The sequence below is a fragment of the Branchiostoma belcheri genome, unplaced genomic scaffold, assembly GCF_001625305.1.
Source record: "Branchiostoma belcheri isolate BF01 breed outbred unplaced genomic scaffold, Haploidv18h27 scaffold64, whole genome shotgun sequence".
Lineage (NCBI taxonomy): Eukaryota > Metazoa > Chordata > Leptocardii > Amphioxiformes > Branchiostomatidae > Branchiostoma > Branchiostoma belcheri.
Window position 1 is genome coordinate 441,187 of NW_017804287.1, and position 20,114 is coordinate 461,300.

Consider the following 20,114-nt stretch of genomic DNA (forward strand, 5'->3'; position numbering starts at 1 on the left):
TATAGCACAAAGGGCACCCTGTACTGACGCCCACTAACACCAATGCCACAGGGCTTAATGGCATTAGCAGTGTTTGTGTGTGTAGTGATAATTATCCTGAGAAGGCTATACATACATGTATATATACTATAGGACTTTCATCCTTCCCTTCAATGCCTTCTTCCTTCCTCAAACACAGGAAACATCCTAAACGCCAGAATACATGTAAACCATATCCTGATATATTGACGTCATGGCTCCTATTATAGCTTCTGGGGCTGTCAGATGGTGCCTTGGTCCGTTACCCCCCCACCCCTTTTCGGAAAAAATCAGAGAACCAACATATCAAATTGGTTTGGCCTTACGTAAACCATGAAGGTCAACTGAACAGAACAAGTAAGAAAACAAGGCGGAGCCAATAATAACATAAGACCTTAAGTTTATTGTAGACATGTCGACGTAACACACTGAGGTCGTAAGGCAAAGATTCTATCTGCCTTACCTTCTTATTATATGTATATATCTACAACACTTGCATTTAGCTGTTGCAAAGTTTCCCACACATAGGCTCTGTACTTAGTACAGGACTGAAAGACACAAGAGGTGTAGGACCATGTGAATACATGTGGACTTCTGTATTACACACACACATCTCTGTAAAGCCAAATATTATAATTCTAGTGCCCAGCTCTCTCTACAGTTCTGTGCGGAAAGTTTTTAATGGCTAAAATCCAGAGCAAAAATGCGTGAAACTTGAAATGTTATTTACCTAATCCGTATCAAAAATGGAAATAAAGATTTCTGTGGAAGCTGATTTCTATTTACACACACCTTGAATTACATGTCTACCAGATCTAGAGAGGGCAGCACAATATCATTTTTACAAATGCAGCACTGCCATATGAAAACAAGCATAGGCCAGTCCCCCTTTTCTAGAAATATGGTGTGTCCCAACTATGCTTAATTTGAAACCAGTGGAACACACCATTATTCAAGGGGGTGGTAACAACCTGCCCTGACCAGCATTTTTTCTGTATCATGATTTTTAATATTAATGGTACATATAGGTGGCCGTTTTGCAAGAACTGTGTACATGACATTGTGCGATGTGAGGAAGGCACTTGTGATGCTATCTACAAAATCTGCTATTGGAGCTGAGTGTAGAACTAGTACGTTACTGTGCCTTTGCACAAGTGCAAGCATTGTGAGCAATGCCAAAAGTAAAGCATGTCAACATAGCCTGAATCTACTGTTATCTTCTAGAGAATTGTTTCCAGTTGTCGTGTGAAGTACATACATGTACATGTAGAACTGACTACTGTATATCAAGCCGCATCTATAAATTTTTCAAAGAAAAGGCTCAGAACAATGAGGCAAAAAATATGATTTCTCCCTCTAACCATCAATGTCATGGTTTATGATTTTGCAAAAATATGAAGGATGTTGAAGATATGATTATGAAAGAAAAATAAACTGTAGTTGAGAAGTATGGCATTCTTTTTCTGAAATTGTAATATTTTCAGGTGGATGAATGAAAAAAGAAACTTACCAACATGATTACGCCAGACATGACTATCATTATTCTGTATATAAATCTCCCATTTTCTGCTAAAGCATGTCCTACCTAGACATATTACCAAACATGGCACTAAAAAATCTTGGACGAAACACACATTTCAGAACTATTTAAAATGTTGTCATGTTCATTTCTTAACTTGCACTGTAGGTAGGTAGGTAGGTAGGTTTCACAATACAAACAATAAAATATGTTCAATCAAAATTCTTATTTAGAAAATTAAGAGGAAACAATACTCTCTTAACAATTTAAAAGCAAAGAATCACATTAATGTGCAGCAAAGGAAATGAGGCTTTGTTGTTGACAACATCTTTGTGGAATAACACCGTGCTAAAGCCTCAACGATTAAGAAACAGAAAAACAAAAGAAAAAGTTTGACATCTTTGCATGAAACTAATTCTCAAAAGTTGACTCAAACATTCAAGGTGTAATAGCTATGCTAGTTCACCAACTACACATTACCCCTTGGGGAAGGGGGTGGGTGGGCAAAAGGATATTCTGCCCCCCTCCCACCCCGTCACCTTACAACCATGTTGTTACATTCAGTCAAAAAGGAACTTCCTAAACACAAACACTGTGAAACAGGACCAGTTGAAATGTGAATGACAGAAATGCAGGTGGTCAGAAAATGACATGAACAAAAACAAACTACTCGCAGAGGTAATAACAGATTGCTGTACATGTACATGTACCTCTAAAATTTGACCAAACATGGCTATATTAAGTGGATGGATACTCCATTACATGGATTATTCACTTCAATTCTTGGGTGCTTTCGAGACTTCTATCATGTTTACACGCTTAGCTATACTCCTATCTCCTGTGCCCTAATGGAAGATGTGGGTTAAGTTACACTTGTCCAACACCAAACCTACTACAGTATGAAACCATAGTCTACCACAGAAAACAACAAGAACACAGGCAAAAATAAATACTACAAGTACGCACTCGAGAGGCAGTGAAGTACGCAGCTTATTATAACATAACTCTAGCATCTCCTCTCAAAATTCATTTGTACAAAAGTAAGGTATATGATAAAGATATAGATATATATTACATATCATAAACATTCGCTAATGTGAAATAAACTCTCTTCGAATTATATTTTCTTAGTAAGTTATTGGCATCATTGCATTAGAGGGATAGATATTTGGCTGAATATCACTCAGTCTATGTACATAGCATTATTCATTGACTACAGCTTAATCTCTGTCCTGTTTGATACGCAAGTCGCTGGGATGTTCTTGCTCTCTGATGTCGACCTCCATGTCGCGGTGGTTTGAGTGGAGGAGCGCGACGGCCGCCTGGATGTTCCCGTTGCTCTTCTGGAGCGTCGTGGCAAAGTTCTGGAGGGCCTCGTACTTTGTTCTCATGGCTTGGAGCTCAATTCTCATTTCCGTGTTTTCCCGCGTCAGCTTGTCGACCTCGGACTTGAGCACGTGCTGCTGCCGCTCCAGCTCCTCCTTCTGCGTGAGCCGCTTGGTGCGGCAGCTGGCGGCGTACCCGCGGTTTTTCAGAGTCCGTCGCCGCTGCTTCAGCCGCATGATCTCCTCCTTAGAGAGCCCGCGCAACCGCCGATTCAACTCCCTAACAGTGAGCTGAACCAACTCCATGTCACTCAGGTGCAGGCCATTGTTAGGGCTCAGTTCTGGATCTTCTGGCTCTTTCTTGATCTGATAGAAAAAAAAAGAGAACACAAGAAACTGTTTAGGATCATGATGTTTCTAATAGTAATATAGCTCTCAGAAATGAATTTTCTTATCTTCTATGATCTTGAGTTTTCAGTTAATCTGTATCTATGTCTGTACCAGTATAACAAGGTCATTGACAACATTCAGAATAATACAGATCAAATGTTCTGCAAGAAATATTATCATTTTGTATCCGTTGTTGTAACGGTGACTGTCATTGTTTTAAAGTAAGGGATTAGAAATAAAGAGAATTGCTAGTTTTTACGGGCAATTACGGGCAATTCTTTATTTCTACAAGGACAGTCAGCGGCAATAAATTGGCCAACAGAAGTGGAACAAGCGATTCTACCACACAGCAATATCTGGGATCCCACTTTCTGCTGACGCCAAGGCCTTTCCCTTCGGGCTATTGGACCCATTGTCAATCAATTTCAAAAATTGCTCCAATTAGCACCCAACGATCCCCCGGTCGTCCCCAGAGAATAAAAGAGTCCGTTTACAGCTCTTTTTTTTATGACACGGACTAGACAAAGGACGACTTTCTAGGTAATAAAGTGCAAGTTTTATATGATACACACTGAGCTAAAGTGTTGGTAAAATCTGTTAGTTACACATGTCCTTGTTTCAGTGGTGAGAAGTATAAAGCGGATGGTTGTGACGAGTTCAAATGCTGGCTAGAGACCCGCCCTGCCCCTGAACTTCATCATTTGCCTCCATCTTTTATTGATAGGCATTAATTTTGCAATCAATATCATCTGAAAAGAGATGGCCCCCTTGGCACAGTAATATTGTACAGTGCAGCACATTCAGGACGGGTTCTGCTGACACGGCGACTTTGCCTAACCGGCGAAAATGCACGCGTCGCCAGAATTTCCCCCCCAGAACAGATGTAGTGCATACTTGAGCAATTTCCTCGATTAACATTTATGAAAATCCGGGCAGAATCCCGACTTGTCCCATTATTCAATTTAGAGGAACTGGAATTGTCAGCAGGATAGTGAAACGCTTCCTCCTAACAAGGAGAATGATAAATTCACGACAACACCCTGAATAGACAACTCAGCAGTTGTCCCCAAACACATCTATTTGTCAGAGAAGGTGCACTTCTAAAATCTGCACATATACATTGTACTGTAAATCAGTTTATATTTGGGTAGCAAAATTTTGGGGTCTGAGAAAAATGGACATGTTCGCGGAACAAATTTGTGGTGGAGGCAGGTACAGAAGAAATAAAAGAAAGTCAATGAAATATTTGTTCACAGTAATGATAAATTCACAGTACAAAAGTGACTGCGAATACAAAGTGATTTACAGTGCACAAAAGAAATAACTCATACCTTCAACGAAAGAGGCTCCGTTTGAATTGTTGAGGACGCTTTCCGTAGGTCGGTCATCGATGCTTTGTGGATATCGACGTTCCTATAAACGCAAGGAGAAGGGCCAGTCAGCACAAAAGCGTTACAACTGTCAGGACAAAGAAAAGCGATTCACTTCTCAGAAATCCATTGATTGTTCACCACTTACTTGAGCCACAAGGTGGCAAATATGTGACCTAGTTCTGTTACAAATAAACCACAGCAAAAACCCAATCTTTTGGTCAATCAGACCTACAGATATCTACTTGTTTTAAGGATCTTCTTGTCTGTTTTTGAGTGACACACCAGTACCAGAAGAATTATGACTGATATGTCTTCATAAAAAGCTTATTTGTGATTGTGAAAGGGAATTGAAATTTTAAAGGTGGGGCTCATTAAATTGTCAAAAGGGGTTAAACCAGTTAATTATGACGACATACGACACCCCGACACCTCTGTCCTCGGGTGAGGTACTGAACAGGAAACAACGCCTCAGATGAAAACAAAAGAATACAGAGAAAGTGCCAAGCTGAGTGTGACAGTTACTAAGTAAGTTATTAGAACTTCCTCTGAATCAGGAAGAATTTTTTTAATGATCATATAATGAAGAAGGTAAGAAGATCTTGACACTGTGACAATAGCAGATACATACCGGTCAATTTTGACTTGTATGTCAACTCTTTTTTAGTGGTTTTACTACTTTTTTTAAAGTGGATAATTCATTTTTTGGTGCTACCAAACCTTGCAAGCTGTACTATTCAAATATTGATTTAGATTTGAAAATTCAACGGCCTGTTACATCATTTTTACGATACCTGTCACATGATTTATTAAGGGGCAAAGGTTTTCAGCGCTAAAATTAGCGCTCTGTTGTATCTAAAGGTCGTTCACTTTATTTACGTACAACAATGCTAACGTTCTTATGGACGCATCTTAACAGTAAGTACGTTAGCCTGGTTAGTTAAAAAGTTAAAACTTAACCAACATGCAGTGAAGTGTTTCTACTTGGCCAAATTATAGAATATGATGATAAGCCTAAGTGTGACCTTAGTTCAACAAGTTATGGAGTACTTTATATGTACTTTCTGTTTCATTTTGTAAGGGTGGGATTTTCTGTGCATTAAGGAAAAAAAATATTGTGCATAAACAGATCTTTATGTCACAATATACAAACCACTTGGGAATTATAAATTCTCTGAATTCTTATCAGCAAAAATGTTTTGATTTAAGAAATTATGTCAAAATATACAAACCAACTGGGAATTTAAAACCTGATTCTTTGAATTCTTATCAGCAAAAGATGTTTTAAATTATATACAGGTACAGTACCTACGGTACTTGTACCTGTGCCTAAAATTTGAGTCCCAGCCCAATTGAAAATGCCAGCCTACATGACTTCCCCATATAGATATAGTCCTTCCACAGTGCTATGGTTCATAGGCCCCAGTTCTCAAACTGCTGAACTAAACAATTTCAGCAATCTGTTCGCCCCACTAAAATAGCCCGGCCAGGCTAGGTCAGCAATACTTCCTCATATCCAGACCGGCATTGCCCAGACATGTCTCTTCTCAAATATAGTACCACAGAGTTTTGTACCTCCGGGCTCCAAATACTTTCTCTATCCATTTATACATGTACCTACCATTGAAAGTTGTTATCAATCTTATTTGCAATGCATATAAAATTTCCAAAGATAACCAAGCTACATTGTAAAATCGTCATTCGTAAATTCATATTTATCACGTCACTAGACCCCTTCCACTAATGACATTATTCAAAAGTATACATGATTTAAAATTATTAAAAATCTATGAAATATGAGATTTGTTTTTGACTTTGAGCCACCAAAAGTTTAAGTTTTCCTGCACTGCAGCCTTGAGCTTTTTTCCTGTAAACTTCGGGTAGTTATTTTAAGCTCTCAGTCTCGGAGGACTGGTTGAACTAAAGAAGTTCAAGCTCGAATCTTGGACAAATAAACTGTGGCTCTAAGGAAAAGGGTTATCTTCGGTTATGAGGTGTACACGTTCTAACACGTGTGAGTGTTGAACACTCAGCGACATTCATCTTCAAGAAGAGAAGACTGAAACATTAATAACATTGATATGCTTTCCGTAAATTTATAATCGAGTACATGCAATAGCAACCATATTCGTCTTGACCAAAATGGTAGAATTTTGCAACATTTAAAAAACCTAAGTGCGTTTGCAATTTTTGCTTCGACGGAGCAAGCTCGAGTTGAAAAAACATGTTCAAGGCAACGCGGCAAGTTGAGGACAGGGTTAACCACGGTTAGAACACGTACGCTACGGCAGCTTGTTTTAACACGTGCAATTCATCTGGTCTTCGTGAGAACGAACTGCAAAAACTTGTGACTTTTGCTTCTATTTGTAGCTACGCTCTAACGTGGGGACAGATGTTATTGGCACGAGAAAAACTTGGCGCGAGAAAAACTTGCACGTGGAAAATTGAAGCCGCTGCAATATGCCAAGCAACATGCAATATGAAATTCTCAGGCAGAAAAAGTGAGGTAGTTTTTCATTTGGTACCTGAAATTTTTGGTTTAAAATGTCCTGACTTTTTGGGTCCCTTAGGAATTTGAATGAAAAGTGAACATTGGAAAATCACTTAAATTTCATTAAAATCCATGATAAAGTTGTCAGTATAACTTAGGGTTTATGCAAATGTAAAATGTAATGCTTATATCTAGTAATTCTATAAGTTTTATTTCATGTTTTCCCAAGATCCCACAGATCCCAAGTTTTTCAGAATCAGACACACAAAACCTCAACCCCTCTAACATAATAAAAATAAAAATCTAATGTAGTTATTTGGCGAACTAAACAAGTTGAACTAAACAAGTTGTTGTTTATTTTATTCTTATAATCATATAATCAGTGTATATCATATGATATGATATCATGTCATACGAAAATGTATATCATTTCTATCATACAGTCATCTTTGATTGCAAGAACTATCAAGAAAGATGTCATATAATTACTGCAAACAAATTCATACAAACTTGTAAACAGTCAATAAATACAATTCCTTAAAAGAATTTAGCTGTAACAATGATTTAACATCAAGGAAAACATACACTGTTGTTTTACCGTTTTCCGAGAAAATCGCAACAACAGCTTACCACACACGACCACCTAACACTTCCTTGTTGCACCCCACACTTTCTCACGACAAAGCAAACAATTTCCAACAAACACAAACAATCAACATTGAGAGCACGTGGACAAAAACAACACCGTAAACAAATCAGATAGTAACTCGTCAACTACGACAACAAAATAAAGAGAAACCTGCCGATTTCTTGATTGTTTTCTAGTGAGAAGGAAACAAAGGGTGCGATGTGTATACCACGTGGCCGCTTGCTACCGCTACAATGTACACACCCAAACCCGCCAAACGGAACCAACGAAACATGCGGGAACAAAAGGGGTGGGTTGGGCCCACGCACGGCTGTACAGCTACGTTTCTGTCAAAATTCCCTACAAAATACGCACGCTGCTACAAATCCGACAACAGCGATCGTTGACTTGGTGATTTTGGGAGCGGGGAAAAATTCGTGAGTAAGCTGTTTCGACCGAGCGGTCAAATCACAGGCATATTTCGTGCCTGGAAACTTGCTGACTCATCATTACCAAGATAGCCGGTTCACATACTCGCCCGTCTCGTGACCAACCCTTGCCCCCTTCACGTATTTTCTCTTCACATACATTCCTACAAGGACGGCTATTTCAACGGCAGCTGTAGAATTCAGGAACGAAGGATGTGAATGGGAAGTTAACGCTGACATTTCTCGCTAGATCAGGGCCTGCCAGGCAAAAATGCGGAATATTTACACGAACTAATTCATGCCAGGCGACCGCACACACGTTGTGCTAGTTACCCCAATGTCTGAGTCCCGAATCACAACAAAGACAACAACAACAAACATCACACTCGTCTTGTCGTGGTATCTTAAACGTTAGAGTTCGTGAGAGATCTCAAGTGTTGATCTTCACTTCCCGTCTGGCTGGAAAATTCCAAGGAAATGCGGGGAAACGAGACCCGTCTGGTACGGGTGGCCCTGCCCGCCCCAGCCCTTTGTTGTCAATATCAAAAAACGTCCCGGTTTTACTCCAAACCTTCGCCGTACGACAATAAAACGACGTCGATCGGCGATCGCATACGGCAACGGAGAGAAGTGACACACAACGTACCGTACAGTAAAGACGACGGGTCCGGGAAACGGCGTAGTAAAAGGCGGTGTCCTGCGTGGCCCTGCGTGCGTGGCGGGAAAGAAATCTACAATGTGTACACACAGCAATGCAATCCGTCTGGGAAATTCACAACACAGCGTGCTGATGACGTACATGGATCAAACCATCACACTAACAGAAGAAAATTTAACCAAAATCGTTTCTTAACAATGTCAAATAAAGTTTAAGGTTTAAAAACTCTCAAAATACGCAATATGAAGTAATATTTTGTCCTGATATAAGTTTATTTTGAGCAGTAGTGCTTAGAAAGATTTTGATTATATGAAACAGTTCGGGTTCCCTGTCCGTCATTTTGGTACGTTCTGTGGGCGGAAGTCACGAGGAAATCACGTGATTTCATTCACCTCGCTGCGCCTGACGGGAAACTTGCACCATCACTTCCGGGTTTGTTGTGTGGCAGATTGTTTATTTGCCGTACCGTTATATTCTGAGCGAGCTTTTCCACAAAAGTGTAAGTATTTTTTTCCCTCTCTGTTGGTGAGCATTGGCACAGACCAACATACCAATGCTCAACATAATGATTTTCATGAATGTATGAGTCATTGTCAGAAATATGCTCCCATTTGCAAAGTGTTACTTCAGTAATCAGTACCATTATATGTATACAATTGCGCTTTTTAGGTGTCATTCAGATAAACGACAAAACCAATGGAATTTCTGTTCAGTAAGTTAGTCCTAAGAATAGGTCAAATTATTAGATTTTATTTGTACAGATTCGACTCAAGAATAAATTAGATATGATATAATATATTCAAATATAATCCATAACACGTGACACCGGTCAATAAAGATTTAGAAAGGTATTTTTTAAGGGCCACCATATTGAATACCCCTCTGTTCAACCATGGAGGTTAAACATAAAGCTCCTTGGTTAAACTAAGTCATGGTTACATAACCGTCATAAATTTAAATGCGTGCTTAGAAACTATTGAACTACTAGAAAACTTCTAGTATAATGTAGTGTATGCTGTTTTTAATTAAAATTGCATATTTCTTTTCTTTCAATGAATTGAATGTGCACTGCTTGGTACTTAAGCACGCTGTGTACATGTTTTTGTTTCAACACTTGTCGTTTGAAAATGATGTAATGTTTATCGATTCTTTTTCTGTTGTTGAAACAACATTGTTCATGTTGACAGAATATCCTCTAGTTATCAACACAAAACTACAACCTCCTTTCTCCATTGCAGGTCTGATACCAGCTACTAGAAGCAAGATGTCCTTCCTGAAAGATGCTGTGAAAGGGTTTGTCAGTAACCTGGTTAGTGACATGCCCTTGCTGGGAACCCCCTACTCTATCAAGGTAAACACTGGACTTCATATCTGTATACACGGGAAGTAAGATAGCTAGTAGCACCCCCTCTAAGCTATATATAACGTTAGGTAACTTAGTGGATACCGGGTAGTTTATGTGTGTATGTATTGTGCCTGTAAAATGTGTGTAAGTATTGTGACTGTAAAACACTTCAAGTACTAGTACCTCTTTCACTGCTTGCCAATATATTGCAAGAAGTAAGCACCAATAATTTAATGGTCTGTACTACTGCCAAGGAGGTTAATTATAAATACCTCCTTGGTACCACTACTAATACAGTCCTAGAATACAAGGTTTATCAGTGTCTAGTACTGTCTCTGTCTGATTTTACAATACATTACAAAACAAACAAAATGGAATCATTCAGGAGGTGGATATGAAGAGCTATGCCAAGTACGGGATCATGAAGAGAGAAGACTGCCTGACTCTCTACAGAGATGAGAGGGGGCAGAGTTTTGAGGCCGTACTGCACAACACAGGAATGAGTGTTCAAGCTTACAGGTACATCATGTTAGAAAAGCAAAAAGATACACTTACTACACTCATTAAGTAAACCAATACTGTGAATCTAGCAATTTACCAGAAAAGTTTTTTAATGCACACATTTTGTCTGAATCAGTTTATATAATTTCTTTGTTCAGATCTGGTCATGAAATTACATTGTTTGTTATGAAAAACATGTACTGTATTTGCACAAGAAAGCTTGTTATGATAATAATATGCCATATTATTTTTAATTGTCCGTCTCTCTCATTCCAGAGTATTCCGACTGCCCACAGAGGAGGAAGGAGTGAAGACATTCCAGCTGTACACACAGAAACTGCTGCCCTTCTATCAGTATTCCAAGTCAATCTACTCTGTCACGAAACTGCAGGTAACACCAGTGATAATGATCACTTCAGTCTGGCAGTTTGCCATGCAAAGACCATGCCATATACATTGTAATGTAACTAAGATAGCTAGTAGCACCCCCTCTAAGCTATATATAGGTAACTTAGTATACCAATATATATAGGTAACTTTAAGTATCACCCCCGATATATATAGGTAGCTTAGTATCCCCCCCTCCCCAATTTCAGGCTAGCTGACAAACTGCAGTACCCCAAAGAGTAGCTAGATGGTGTTACGGTATGACAACTTTAGGCATGGTACTTAGGAGTTGATTGCAGCTTTTCTGCTATAACAATGAATGGTTTTTCAAAGATCATGTTATATGGCTGGATTAAACTGACATTTAGAAGACTTGAAATGTTTTCATTTTGTATTTATGTCCAAAAAAATGGAACTTCTGATACAACAGAGTACAAACAAAACTAAAGGATAACCAGGAAGACCAAGAAAAAAATTTCTAAATGTGAAGATACACTTCAATTCCAATTTTAAGCCCTTTTTCTTCCCTTTTTTTGTTTCAGACACTGAATGACCTTGTCCAGAAGCACCCGTCCTGGTCAGCGGCACACTTGGCTGTTCATCTGGGGATGATAGAATGTCTCAAACACAATGTTGTTGCAGGGTAAGTTGTCACTGTAATTCACTTTTATGTGAACACCTGCTTGACTTGACTTATGTTGGGTGCCAGTCCTCCTCTGCCACCTGAACCACCATGGCAGCCCAGTATCTCCTGTCCTGCATAGCTTTCCTTCCCCATGCTATCAGCATGAAGACCAGTGCAACACATCTGGGTAAGTGATCAGGGGCGGTCTTCCAGGCTTCCTTCTCCCATGTGCTGGGAACCAGAGTACAAGGTTGGAGACTATTTCGTTGCTGTTTCTTAGAGAGTGACAGGAAAACTATTACCTACCCTTAACCAGAAACTACAGTGTTTAAACTTTGATTTCTTGCAGTGCCCTGAATCTGGTAGAGAAGGAGAACGGGCGCACACCGCTGCACCTGGCCTGCCTGGCCGGGAACATGGCCTGTATCCGGGAACTCATGCACTGTAACGTACAGGTGGAGAAGGCAGACGGTGAAGGGAACACGGCCTTTCACTTCGCTGCACAGAGCAACCCAGAAGCTCTCGAGGTGCGGAGTTCAAATATTTTAATATTTTTTTTTTTACATGAAAGAATCTGAATTATCTGATACAGAATCATATCAAATATAAACATGGTCTTTTCAAGTGGAAATAAGGAGGCATCAAAGAGGGTGTTCTATATATATAGCCGATTAAGAAAAGCTAGTACTAGTATCCAGTAGCCTACCCTTTTTTCCTTTATGCGTAGTAACACTCAGCCTGTGGTGATGTTGTAGATCCTGTGCTCTACTCGAAGCCCTGCCGTGAGTGCCCTGAACCAGGCCGGGGAGTCCCCTCTCCATGTGGCCTGCAGATCTAACCAGCCCAAATGTGTGCAGATCTTACTGAACGTTGGGGCTAACGTCTTACTGATGGGAGCCAAGGGATACCCCATACACAGTGCTATGGAGGCCAATAGCATGGAGTAAGTGTATATGGTGATTGTATGAGGGTATTCACCATCTAAATGAACCAGTAAAGTTGCCTAGTATGTACTAGTAATGAACTTAAGTTTAACATATTGAGGTCCTCAAAACTTTCTGCTACATCCACAATGAAGACATGTACAGGACTTTTCTGCACTGATACAGGTAACATTTGAAACATTAACTATACCAGACAAATTTTACCTGCACCAGACAAAAATTAAGGATGTATGGACCATACTCAAAATTGTCCACAAACCATTGTTGTCATTTCTTTTAAACTTTGTAGGTGGTAGAAGCCAATGCACCAAATAGAAATTCCCCTACATGTACATTGTACACGTATTGTACACATACAGTACAATGTACATGGACCAGTGCAGGTAGACATCAGAAATACCTGACAACTTCAGATTCACCTGCACTAACACTATGCAGGCTGTATGTTGAGCCCAGAAGTTTGTCATTTTGTATGCCCAGGTGTGGATCTGAGTAGTGATGATTTTTTGTCTTTCACATCACAGGTGTTTGGAGCTGTTGTTGGAGAGAGATCCACGCCAGGTGCACACTGTAGACCCTCAGTCTGGTCTGACTGCTCTACACTGGGCCAGAACTCCTGAGGTAGGGAGATATGTCATCTTGTGTCCATTCTGTTTTGGATCAGGTTGCTAAGGTATAGGATACGGTAGTTCTTTTACACAACCAGAACCTTGCTGACATTTTGGTGTACTGTTAGACACCTTCCTCAGAGCTTCTGACAGGAGTTCTGCTTCTCGCCGCTATATGTAGGCAATGTAGCTGGTGCTTTTGCGGCAAAAAAAACAACAATCCCAAATGTTGCTGAGTTTTGTTTGAGTCTGACAGACACCGAAACATCAGCAAAACTTCATTTAGTGTAATTTTCCAATGATTTTTCTTCCTTTCTGCATAGTGTATCCATCTCCTACTGAGTAAGGGAGCCAAGCTTGAAGCTGTGAGTACTGCCGGCCTGACACCTCTACACTACATGGTGAAGGAGAACCTCTTCACATGTGTCCTGGCCATCATGATATCAGATGCAGAAGTCAATGTTAAGGACCAGGAGGGGAACTCCCCTCTGCACTTGGCTGTTAAGGTATGTTGTATCCCCCCTGATAGTTACACTGACTGGTGCATTTTTTCAAGGAGAATTTAATCTGTGGAGAATCTGTTCAAAGAATTTTCTGTACTGTCTGTAATGTTTTTTATACATGTACAAAATGTACGTCTATCTGTAGTTAAATGTTTAATTTGCTGTGCTTGTTTTTAAAAAACCATATGCTCCTCAACATTGTCATATATGAATGCATCAATATATACAATAGTGATGCTTGCACGTACTATGGAACAAAAGTAGAAGTAGTAGACTGGTTTAGTAAGCAAAAAGACATACATGCCTCCTGGCATGCACAGCCGTATCTATTTCATAAATTGTCAAATGCACTTTTTAAAGACCTCTGTGTTGTGTACTCTTTGCTCTGTGTGCTTCTCCTAGCAGACTCTACTTGACAAGAAGTCTTCAGAGAAAGTAAGCTGCTGCTTGCATTTCTCCCTCCCTCAGATATCTTAACATTTCCCCAAACTTTCTCTTTTCTTATTTACAAGCCCCATAAGACAACTAAAGTGAAGTCTTTACGTATGAGGTGAAAAAAAAGACATTTGGTAAATAATTTATATTAAGAACATGCTTGTTGATTTTAAAATGTATTATGCCTGACATTAATGTGGATATAATGATATTGTGTAATAGTTCATTGAGAACTAAGGAAGAGAGAACTTATAAAGATAACTTGCCTTTAAATGCTGAATCATCTATTAAAAATTAGACTAAGGAATGTGATGATAATCAATTACTCTTTAAAAGTTGATAATGGTATAACAGATTTAACTTGAAATCAACAATTTAGCCCATAAGTATTTGACACCAACTTTTATGATTGATAGCTGTCTTAGTCTTAGTAAGTTTCGTATGTATTAGCCACACACACAGCTAATGTGTTGTTATATATATCCTTTCTGACAAGGATACATCAGAAGATGTAAGTTGAAATTAATGGAAATTTTAAGTTTTACACAGAAAAAGCACAACAGAAGCACTGCTTGCTTGCATGATTCCATGCACATTACTCATTTCATCTGTCATTAATAACTGATTCTAATTCGAGGCACTGAGCTTGCAACCATCATTTAAGGATCTTCAGCAAGTTGTTGGGAGTCTTCCGTGTAACCTTTAAAAACCAATTCATTTATATGAGCAGGTAGACATTATAAACATATATCATCAAAGAAAGATTTCTTGTTTACTTTAAGAAAAAAAAACTCACTCAAGACATTAGCCACAAGAACAATATAGCAAGTTACATGTATGACCTTGCATGGTCTAGAAGGTCATCAGAATGACCGTTTACCACTGCATGGTATTGCCAGTAAGAAGCGATGTGATTGGTCATGCACTGTTGGGAGATTTTGGTTGTCAATCTGAAACTCCAGTCGCCATAATATATAAACTGTTACAAAATAACAACATCTTATGTGTGTATTTTTTTATTCAAGGTTGAGAATGTAGACATCATTCGAGTCCTGGTTGTGTTTGGTGCTGATATTAATGCCAAGAACAATAAGGGTGAGACTCCGCGACACATGGCCGCCCAAAGTGCCACCGGAAACAAGGACATACTTGTGGGTATGCTCCACATGGTGGGAGCTGAGAGGTAAGTGTGTAATATCTATACCTTTGTTATTGCATATGTGATAAAGTGCCTCACGGTGTAAAATACTGGTACTGCACTTTGCGTAGCTGAGCAGTCAAGCTGTTGGATCCAGCACTGGAATTCAGCACCAAGGACAGTAACTGCTCCGGATTTCCAGCATTTTGAGGGGCAAATTTTGCCGTAGACTAAGCTTATTTCAACTCTCTATTTATATATTTATAATGTTCCATATCTTTTTACGCTGATCTTTGTCCATCAAGGATGACAGATTAGGCAAAATAACTGTCCGTCACGAGTGGTGAAATTCTGTCAAATGATGGAAAGACGGACACTGGCTAGAACACTGCGGTGAACACTGGATGTGACCTTGTTAGATGTTGTACTGTTTGTAAGTGAAAGTCTGAAGTAAGAGTTATTTTTAACAATCCTCTGTTCCACACAGATGTGCATCCAGCATGACTGGGTGTAAAGATGGGTGCCAGTACGGGCAGGGGTTTGACGGACTCCCCTCGCCTGTGGCAGCGGCTCTGGAGAAAACACACGACAGAAGTAAGAGAGCCCGTAAGCCCAACTGTCAGTTTATTAGGGCAGAAGGATTTTTTGGTGGTCATGTTCCAATTTCTTAACAAACCCCTGATTTAGGGGCAATCACAGACCTGACTATTATTTATTTAACAAGAAAAAAAAAAACAACTAAAAATTCAATGCAAAATCCCCTCTAACTAGCTTGACTAAATCACACTCCAGGTGGCCGGCTCACCCAAAATTAGGGGTGACTTTAGCCCCCGGCAGCAAGAGCTTGTGTAAACACAGGCTACCTTCTAACATACACACCCAAACTTTATTGTCTTTCTGGAATACTATTTGAGATATGAAAATATTATTTTGAAAGTGGGTATGCAATTGGAAACATCACAGTAAGAGACACAGAAATGGCCATGCTATTCTGGTATATAACATTGATGGTAATTTTTTTCTAAAGGGTTTAACAGAATTGTCGTAATTTTCACAGGTATGGATGATATCCTTGCCATGGCCGTGGGGGCTTCTGCCATTGCTGCTGGATACGACCAAATGGACGGGCCAGCTACTCCATCTAAGTGAGGAATCTTGATAAGAATTTGATTGGAAATAAGTTGGAAAACATATCACATTCTATAATGTCTGTATTGTTGTGATCTTGTTTCTTTTTTGACATACTGATGACTGGCATATTAAATTGCCTGCAGTAAAAAAAAACTGGCTTCATACTCACTTAGAAAGCAATGGACCTTTCCAGAAATTTTAAAAAGCCAATTGTTTCATGCAATAGGTCTGTATTGAACAAAACTTTGTATTACGTTACTGTTGATTAAATTGCTACTTGACTTGTAATTGAACCCTGTCATTTTCTTATTAGCATTTGAATGTAATCATTGACACTAGCTGAAGAAAGAATGAAATTTTGTCAAGATGAGTTATTCCCCTGTTCCCAGATATGATAAAGTGCTGTGTCTGGATGGAGGTGGGATTCGTGGTCTGGTCCTCACCCAGCTTCTGGTGGCCATCGAACAATTTACCGGACATCCCATTCTGGACCTGTTTGATTGGATTGGAGGGACCAGTACAGGAGGCATTCTGGCACTGGCAGTTGTACATGGTGAGTTTTCAGCTGCCATGTCCTGCAGTTCCTTGGTACATTGCTAGGGGGCATTGCACCATGGTTATGAGAGTTGGTGCCAAAGTAATTACATGTAATGGGAAAGTCAGTCAAGAAGATTGTCTCATACATGTATATCTAAATCTATAAAGGAAAATACTTTTTAAACTTTGGCAATTATATTAATTATACATTTATTTTTGGTCTATTACTAAATTTCCATACTGATCACAACCGTACTTTCCTGTCTAAGCTGTTTATGATGGTACTAGACTGTTACGTTTTTTTACAAGGCAAGACGGCCAGATACTGCCGATGTCTGTACTTCCGGCTGAAGAATGAGGTGTTTAAGGGTTCACGTCCGTACAGCTCTGATGCCCTGGAGGGGTTTCTGAAGGAGGAGTATGGGGAGACCACCAAAATGACAGATGTCACTCATCCCAAGTAAGGATTATAGTAAGATGATGATCTACTATCATCGCCATCTGTTGTTGGAGCTCTGTTTAGAGAAAAAACTTCCCAGTGAAAATGTCTTATATATCAAGTTAGAATTTCAGGATTATACTGCATAATAAAACAGGATTTTAAGTTTTTAATGGTCACAGTGAGTCCTAATGTAACAGTCAACTGTTCTTCTTATTTTCCCTGTAATTCTTCAGTGTCTTCTTTTGTACACGATTGAAACCAATTGTTATTGTCATGGCATTTTCTGCCTTCCAGGGTGGTAGTGACAGGTGTGATGGGTGACCGAAACCCAGCCTGTCTGCACCTCTTCAGGAACTACGACCCTCCCAACCTACCCAAGCACCCCGAAAACACAAAGTGTATCTTCCAGCCCGTCACCCTACCATCAGGTAATCTCTAATGGAGACTAACTAGTCTTAGTTTTTTATTTTGTTTGCTTGAGCCTTTGTTCATTCATTAGATACATTTGACATGGGTTAGTACCTAATACAAATTATACCTCTCATGTTGAGCAGATCAGCTGGTGTGGCGAGCCGCTCGCTCTAGCGGTGCAGCACCCTCCTACTTTCGTCCAATGGGACGCTTCCTGGATGGTGGTTTGATTGCCAACAACCCAACATTGGACGTTCTGACAGAGATTCATGAATACAACACCAGCCTCAGACTCAAGGTGCTTCCTCTGGAAATTTCTCAATGAAAATCACGCATTCTTTGCTACAAATGTTTTTTGTCACAAAAAGGGAGGGGGGATACTGTTTATTGGGTTTACTGAATTCATCGAGTTGAAGATTTATTTCAGATTCACTTCTAACTTAATTGTTTTTCCCCATGCTGCCTGTCATCCTTAGCCAGAGTGTCATCCTTTTTAGCTTTCGTCTGCTCCCTGCAATCTGCTACCGGTAGTGGATCGTGAGATCAGACAAAAGCTAAAAAGGCTGACACTTTTTGGCCCGTAGCGGATCATGGTGAGCAGACAAAAGCTAAAAAGGCTGACACTTAGGGTATGTTATCCTCAGGGTTCCCCAGAAGAAGCCAGGAAGCTCGCTGTGATGGTGTCCCTGGGTACAGGCAGGGTCCCCACGGTGGAGGTCAAATCTGTCGACTTCTTCCGTCCAAGCGGAGTCTTTGAGGCTGCCAAGTCTCTGATGGGTCTGAAGGAGCTGGGCAAGATGTTTGTTGACTTGGTAGGACACTGTTTAAGATAAACATCATGCTTGTACTATCGGTAATACATGTACTAATTGTTGTAGCAAATTTGCCTTCAAGATTTCAAGTTTTTTTTTACTCTTTTAGATTGTTTACTTTAGATTTATACATGCATGACTTTCTCCATAACACCATGAATATGTCCTTGTAAGACCACTACAGAGTTCCTTATGCAGCACACTTGAAATGCTGTATACACTGTATACCTTCCTTTACCTTGTACCACAAACTAAACATGTTGCAAAAGTCAAATGAATTTACAGTATAATGATATCACAATCCTACCACCACTAGTAGTACTACAACTAAGTACAAGATTTTTACAGTCAGTGAATAGCATAGCTGTGATTAATTTGTATATTTGCACATCCAAACCTTCTGCAGGCCACAGACTCAGACGGCCGGATGGTTGACCGCTCCCGTGCGTGGTGTGAGATGATCGGCCTGCCCTTCTTCCGCTTCAACCCGCCTCTGTCGGAGGAACTCCAGCTGGATGAGACAAGCGACGAGCACCTCATCCAGATGCTGTGGGACACACAGGTCTACATCCACCAGAAAAAGGACCGCTTCCAGAAACTGGCTCAAATACTGTTGGAGTCTTGAGTGCATGTAATTTGTAAACTGGCTGGCACTAAGACTCATTATACCAAGTACAATGGTGTCTGGATGAAGACTTAGTGATATCTACCTTGAGTGTTGGTATCATTCTCACACATAACAAAGAGTCAGTACACTTATGGTGCAATAGTTGTTCAGTGTCTTAATGTATACTAATATTTACCAAATGTACAATGTACTAGTATGTTTAAAATGCAATGTAACTCAATCCTTTGATGTTGAACTTGTATCATAAGCTATAGCAAAAACGAAAGGACTTTTTATAGTAGCTTTGTTTGCTCAGAAAATCAAAACTAACACGTAAAAACATGAAGAATTGCCTTGTTCTTTTGACTTTTAATTTTGTATCTCCACTATGTCAGAATATATGTTGACTTATTGGTTGGATGACTTATTTGTTATTATGAGTTATACAGTACATTTGTATATGAACTCTAATGTAGTATATCTTAAAGTTTTATATCACCACATATTTGTCATAATGTTCCCTTTGGAGGCCAGTAATTTAAGGCACTAGCTGTAGGAATTACCTTCTGTTTAAAAATTGTAAAAAAATGTCAATATAGCATTAACTCAGTCCACGTTTTTGCCAAAATTTTTTTTTCTTAAATGATATATTCACAACGTTTAGAATGTTTCTGGTAAAAGATAAGGATAATGATCCTTTATTCTACGTAATTTACAATATTTTCATTTGCCTATGGAAAATAACACTGATAACCAAGGAGCTTCGTGCTGAATTACTGATTTTGTTTTGTTTTAATTTTGTAGACATCCTTTGTGGAACATTAGAGAACAACTAGAGAACGGATGCAAAAATAACTTGCC

At 39.5% G+C, this 20,114-nt stretch overlaps 2 protein-coding genes across 3 annotated transcripts; one reads left to right on the forward strand and one right to left on the reverse strand.

Annotated features, from left to right (window-relative positions):
• Positions 1-413: 413 nt before the first annotated feature.
• LOC109483434 (transcription factor MafB-like) lies at positions 414-8,979 on the reverse strand. Its single transcript, XM_019786458.1, has 3 exons — positions 8,816-8,979; positions 4,584-4,665; positions 414-3,228 (listed from the first exon to the last, which is right to left on the reverse strand). Exons 1-3 carry the CDS (start codon positions 8,968-8,970, stop codon positions 2,758-2,760), a joined length of 708 nt encoding a protein of 235 aa, XP_019642017.1. The 5' UTR covers positions 8,971-8,979; the 3' UTR covers positions 414-2,757.
• Positions 8,980-10,071: 1,092 nt separating this feature from the next.
• On the forward strand, positions 10,072-19,899 carry LOC109483454 (85/88 kDa calcium-independent phospholipase A2-like). 2 transcript variants are annotated; one of them, XM_019786492.1, is made up of 18 exons: positions 10,072-10,178; positions 10,558-10,691; positions 10,950-11,064; positions 11,603-11,703; positions 12,035-12,212; positions 12,441-12,628; positions 13,154-13,250; positions 13,561-13,743; positions 14,146-14,175; positions 15,201-15,358; positions 15,801-15,907; positions 16,371-16,458; positions 16,834-16,997; positions 17,291-17,441; positions 17,718-17,851; positions 17,978-18,132; positions 18,479-18,646; positions 19,053-19,899. In XM_019786492.1, exons 1-18 carry the CDS (start codon positions 10,092-10,094, stop codon positions 19,269-19,271), a joined length of 2,457 nt encoding a protein of 818 aa, XP_019642051.1. In that variant the 5' UTR covers positions 10,072-10,091; the 3' UTR covers positions 19,272-19,899. The 2 variants fall into 2 exon arrangements, with proteins under 2 accessions (XP_019642051.1, XP_019642052.1); XM_019786493.1 differs by lacking the exon at positions 14,146-14,175.
• Positions 19,900-20,114: the final 215 nt, after the last annotated feature.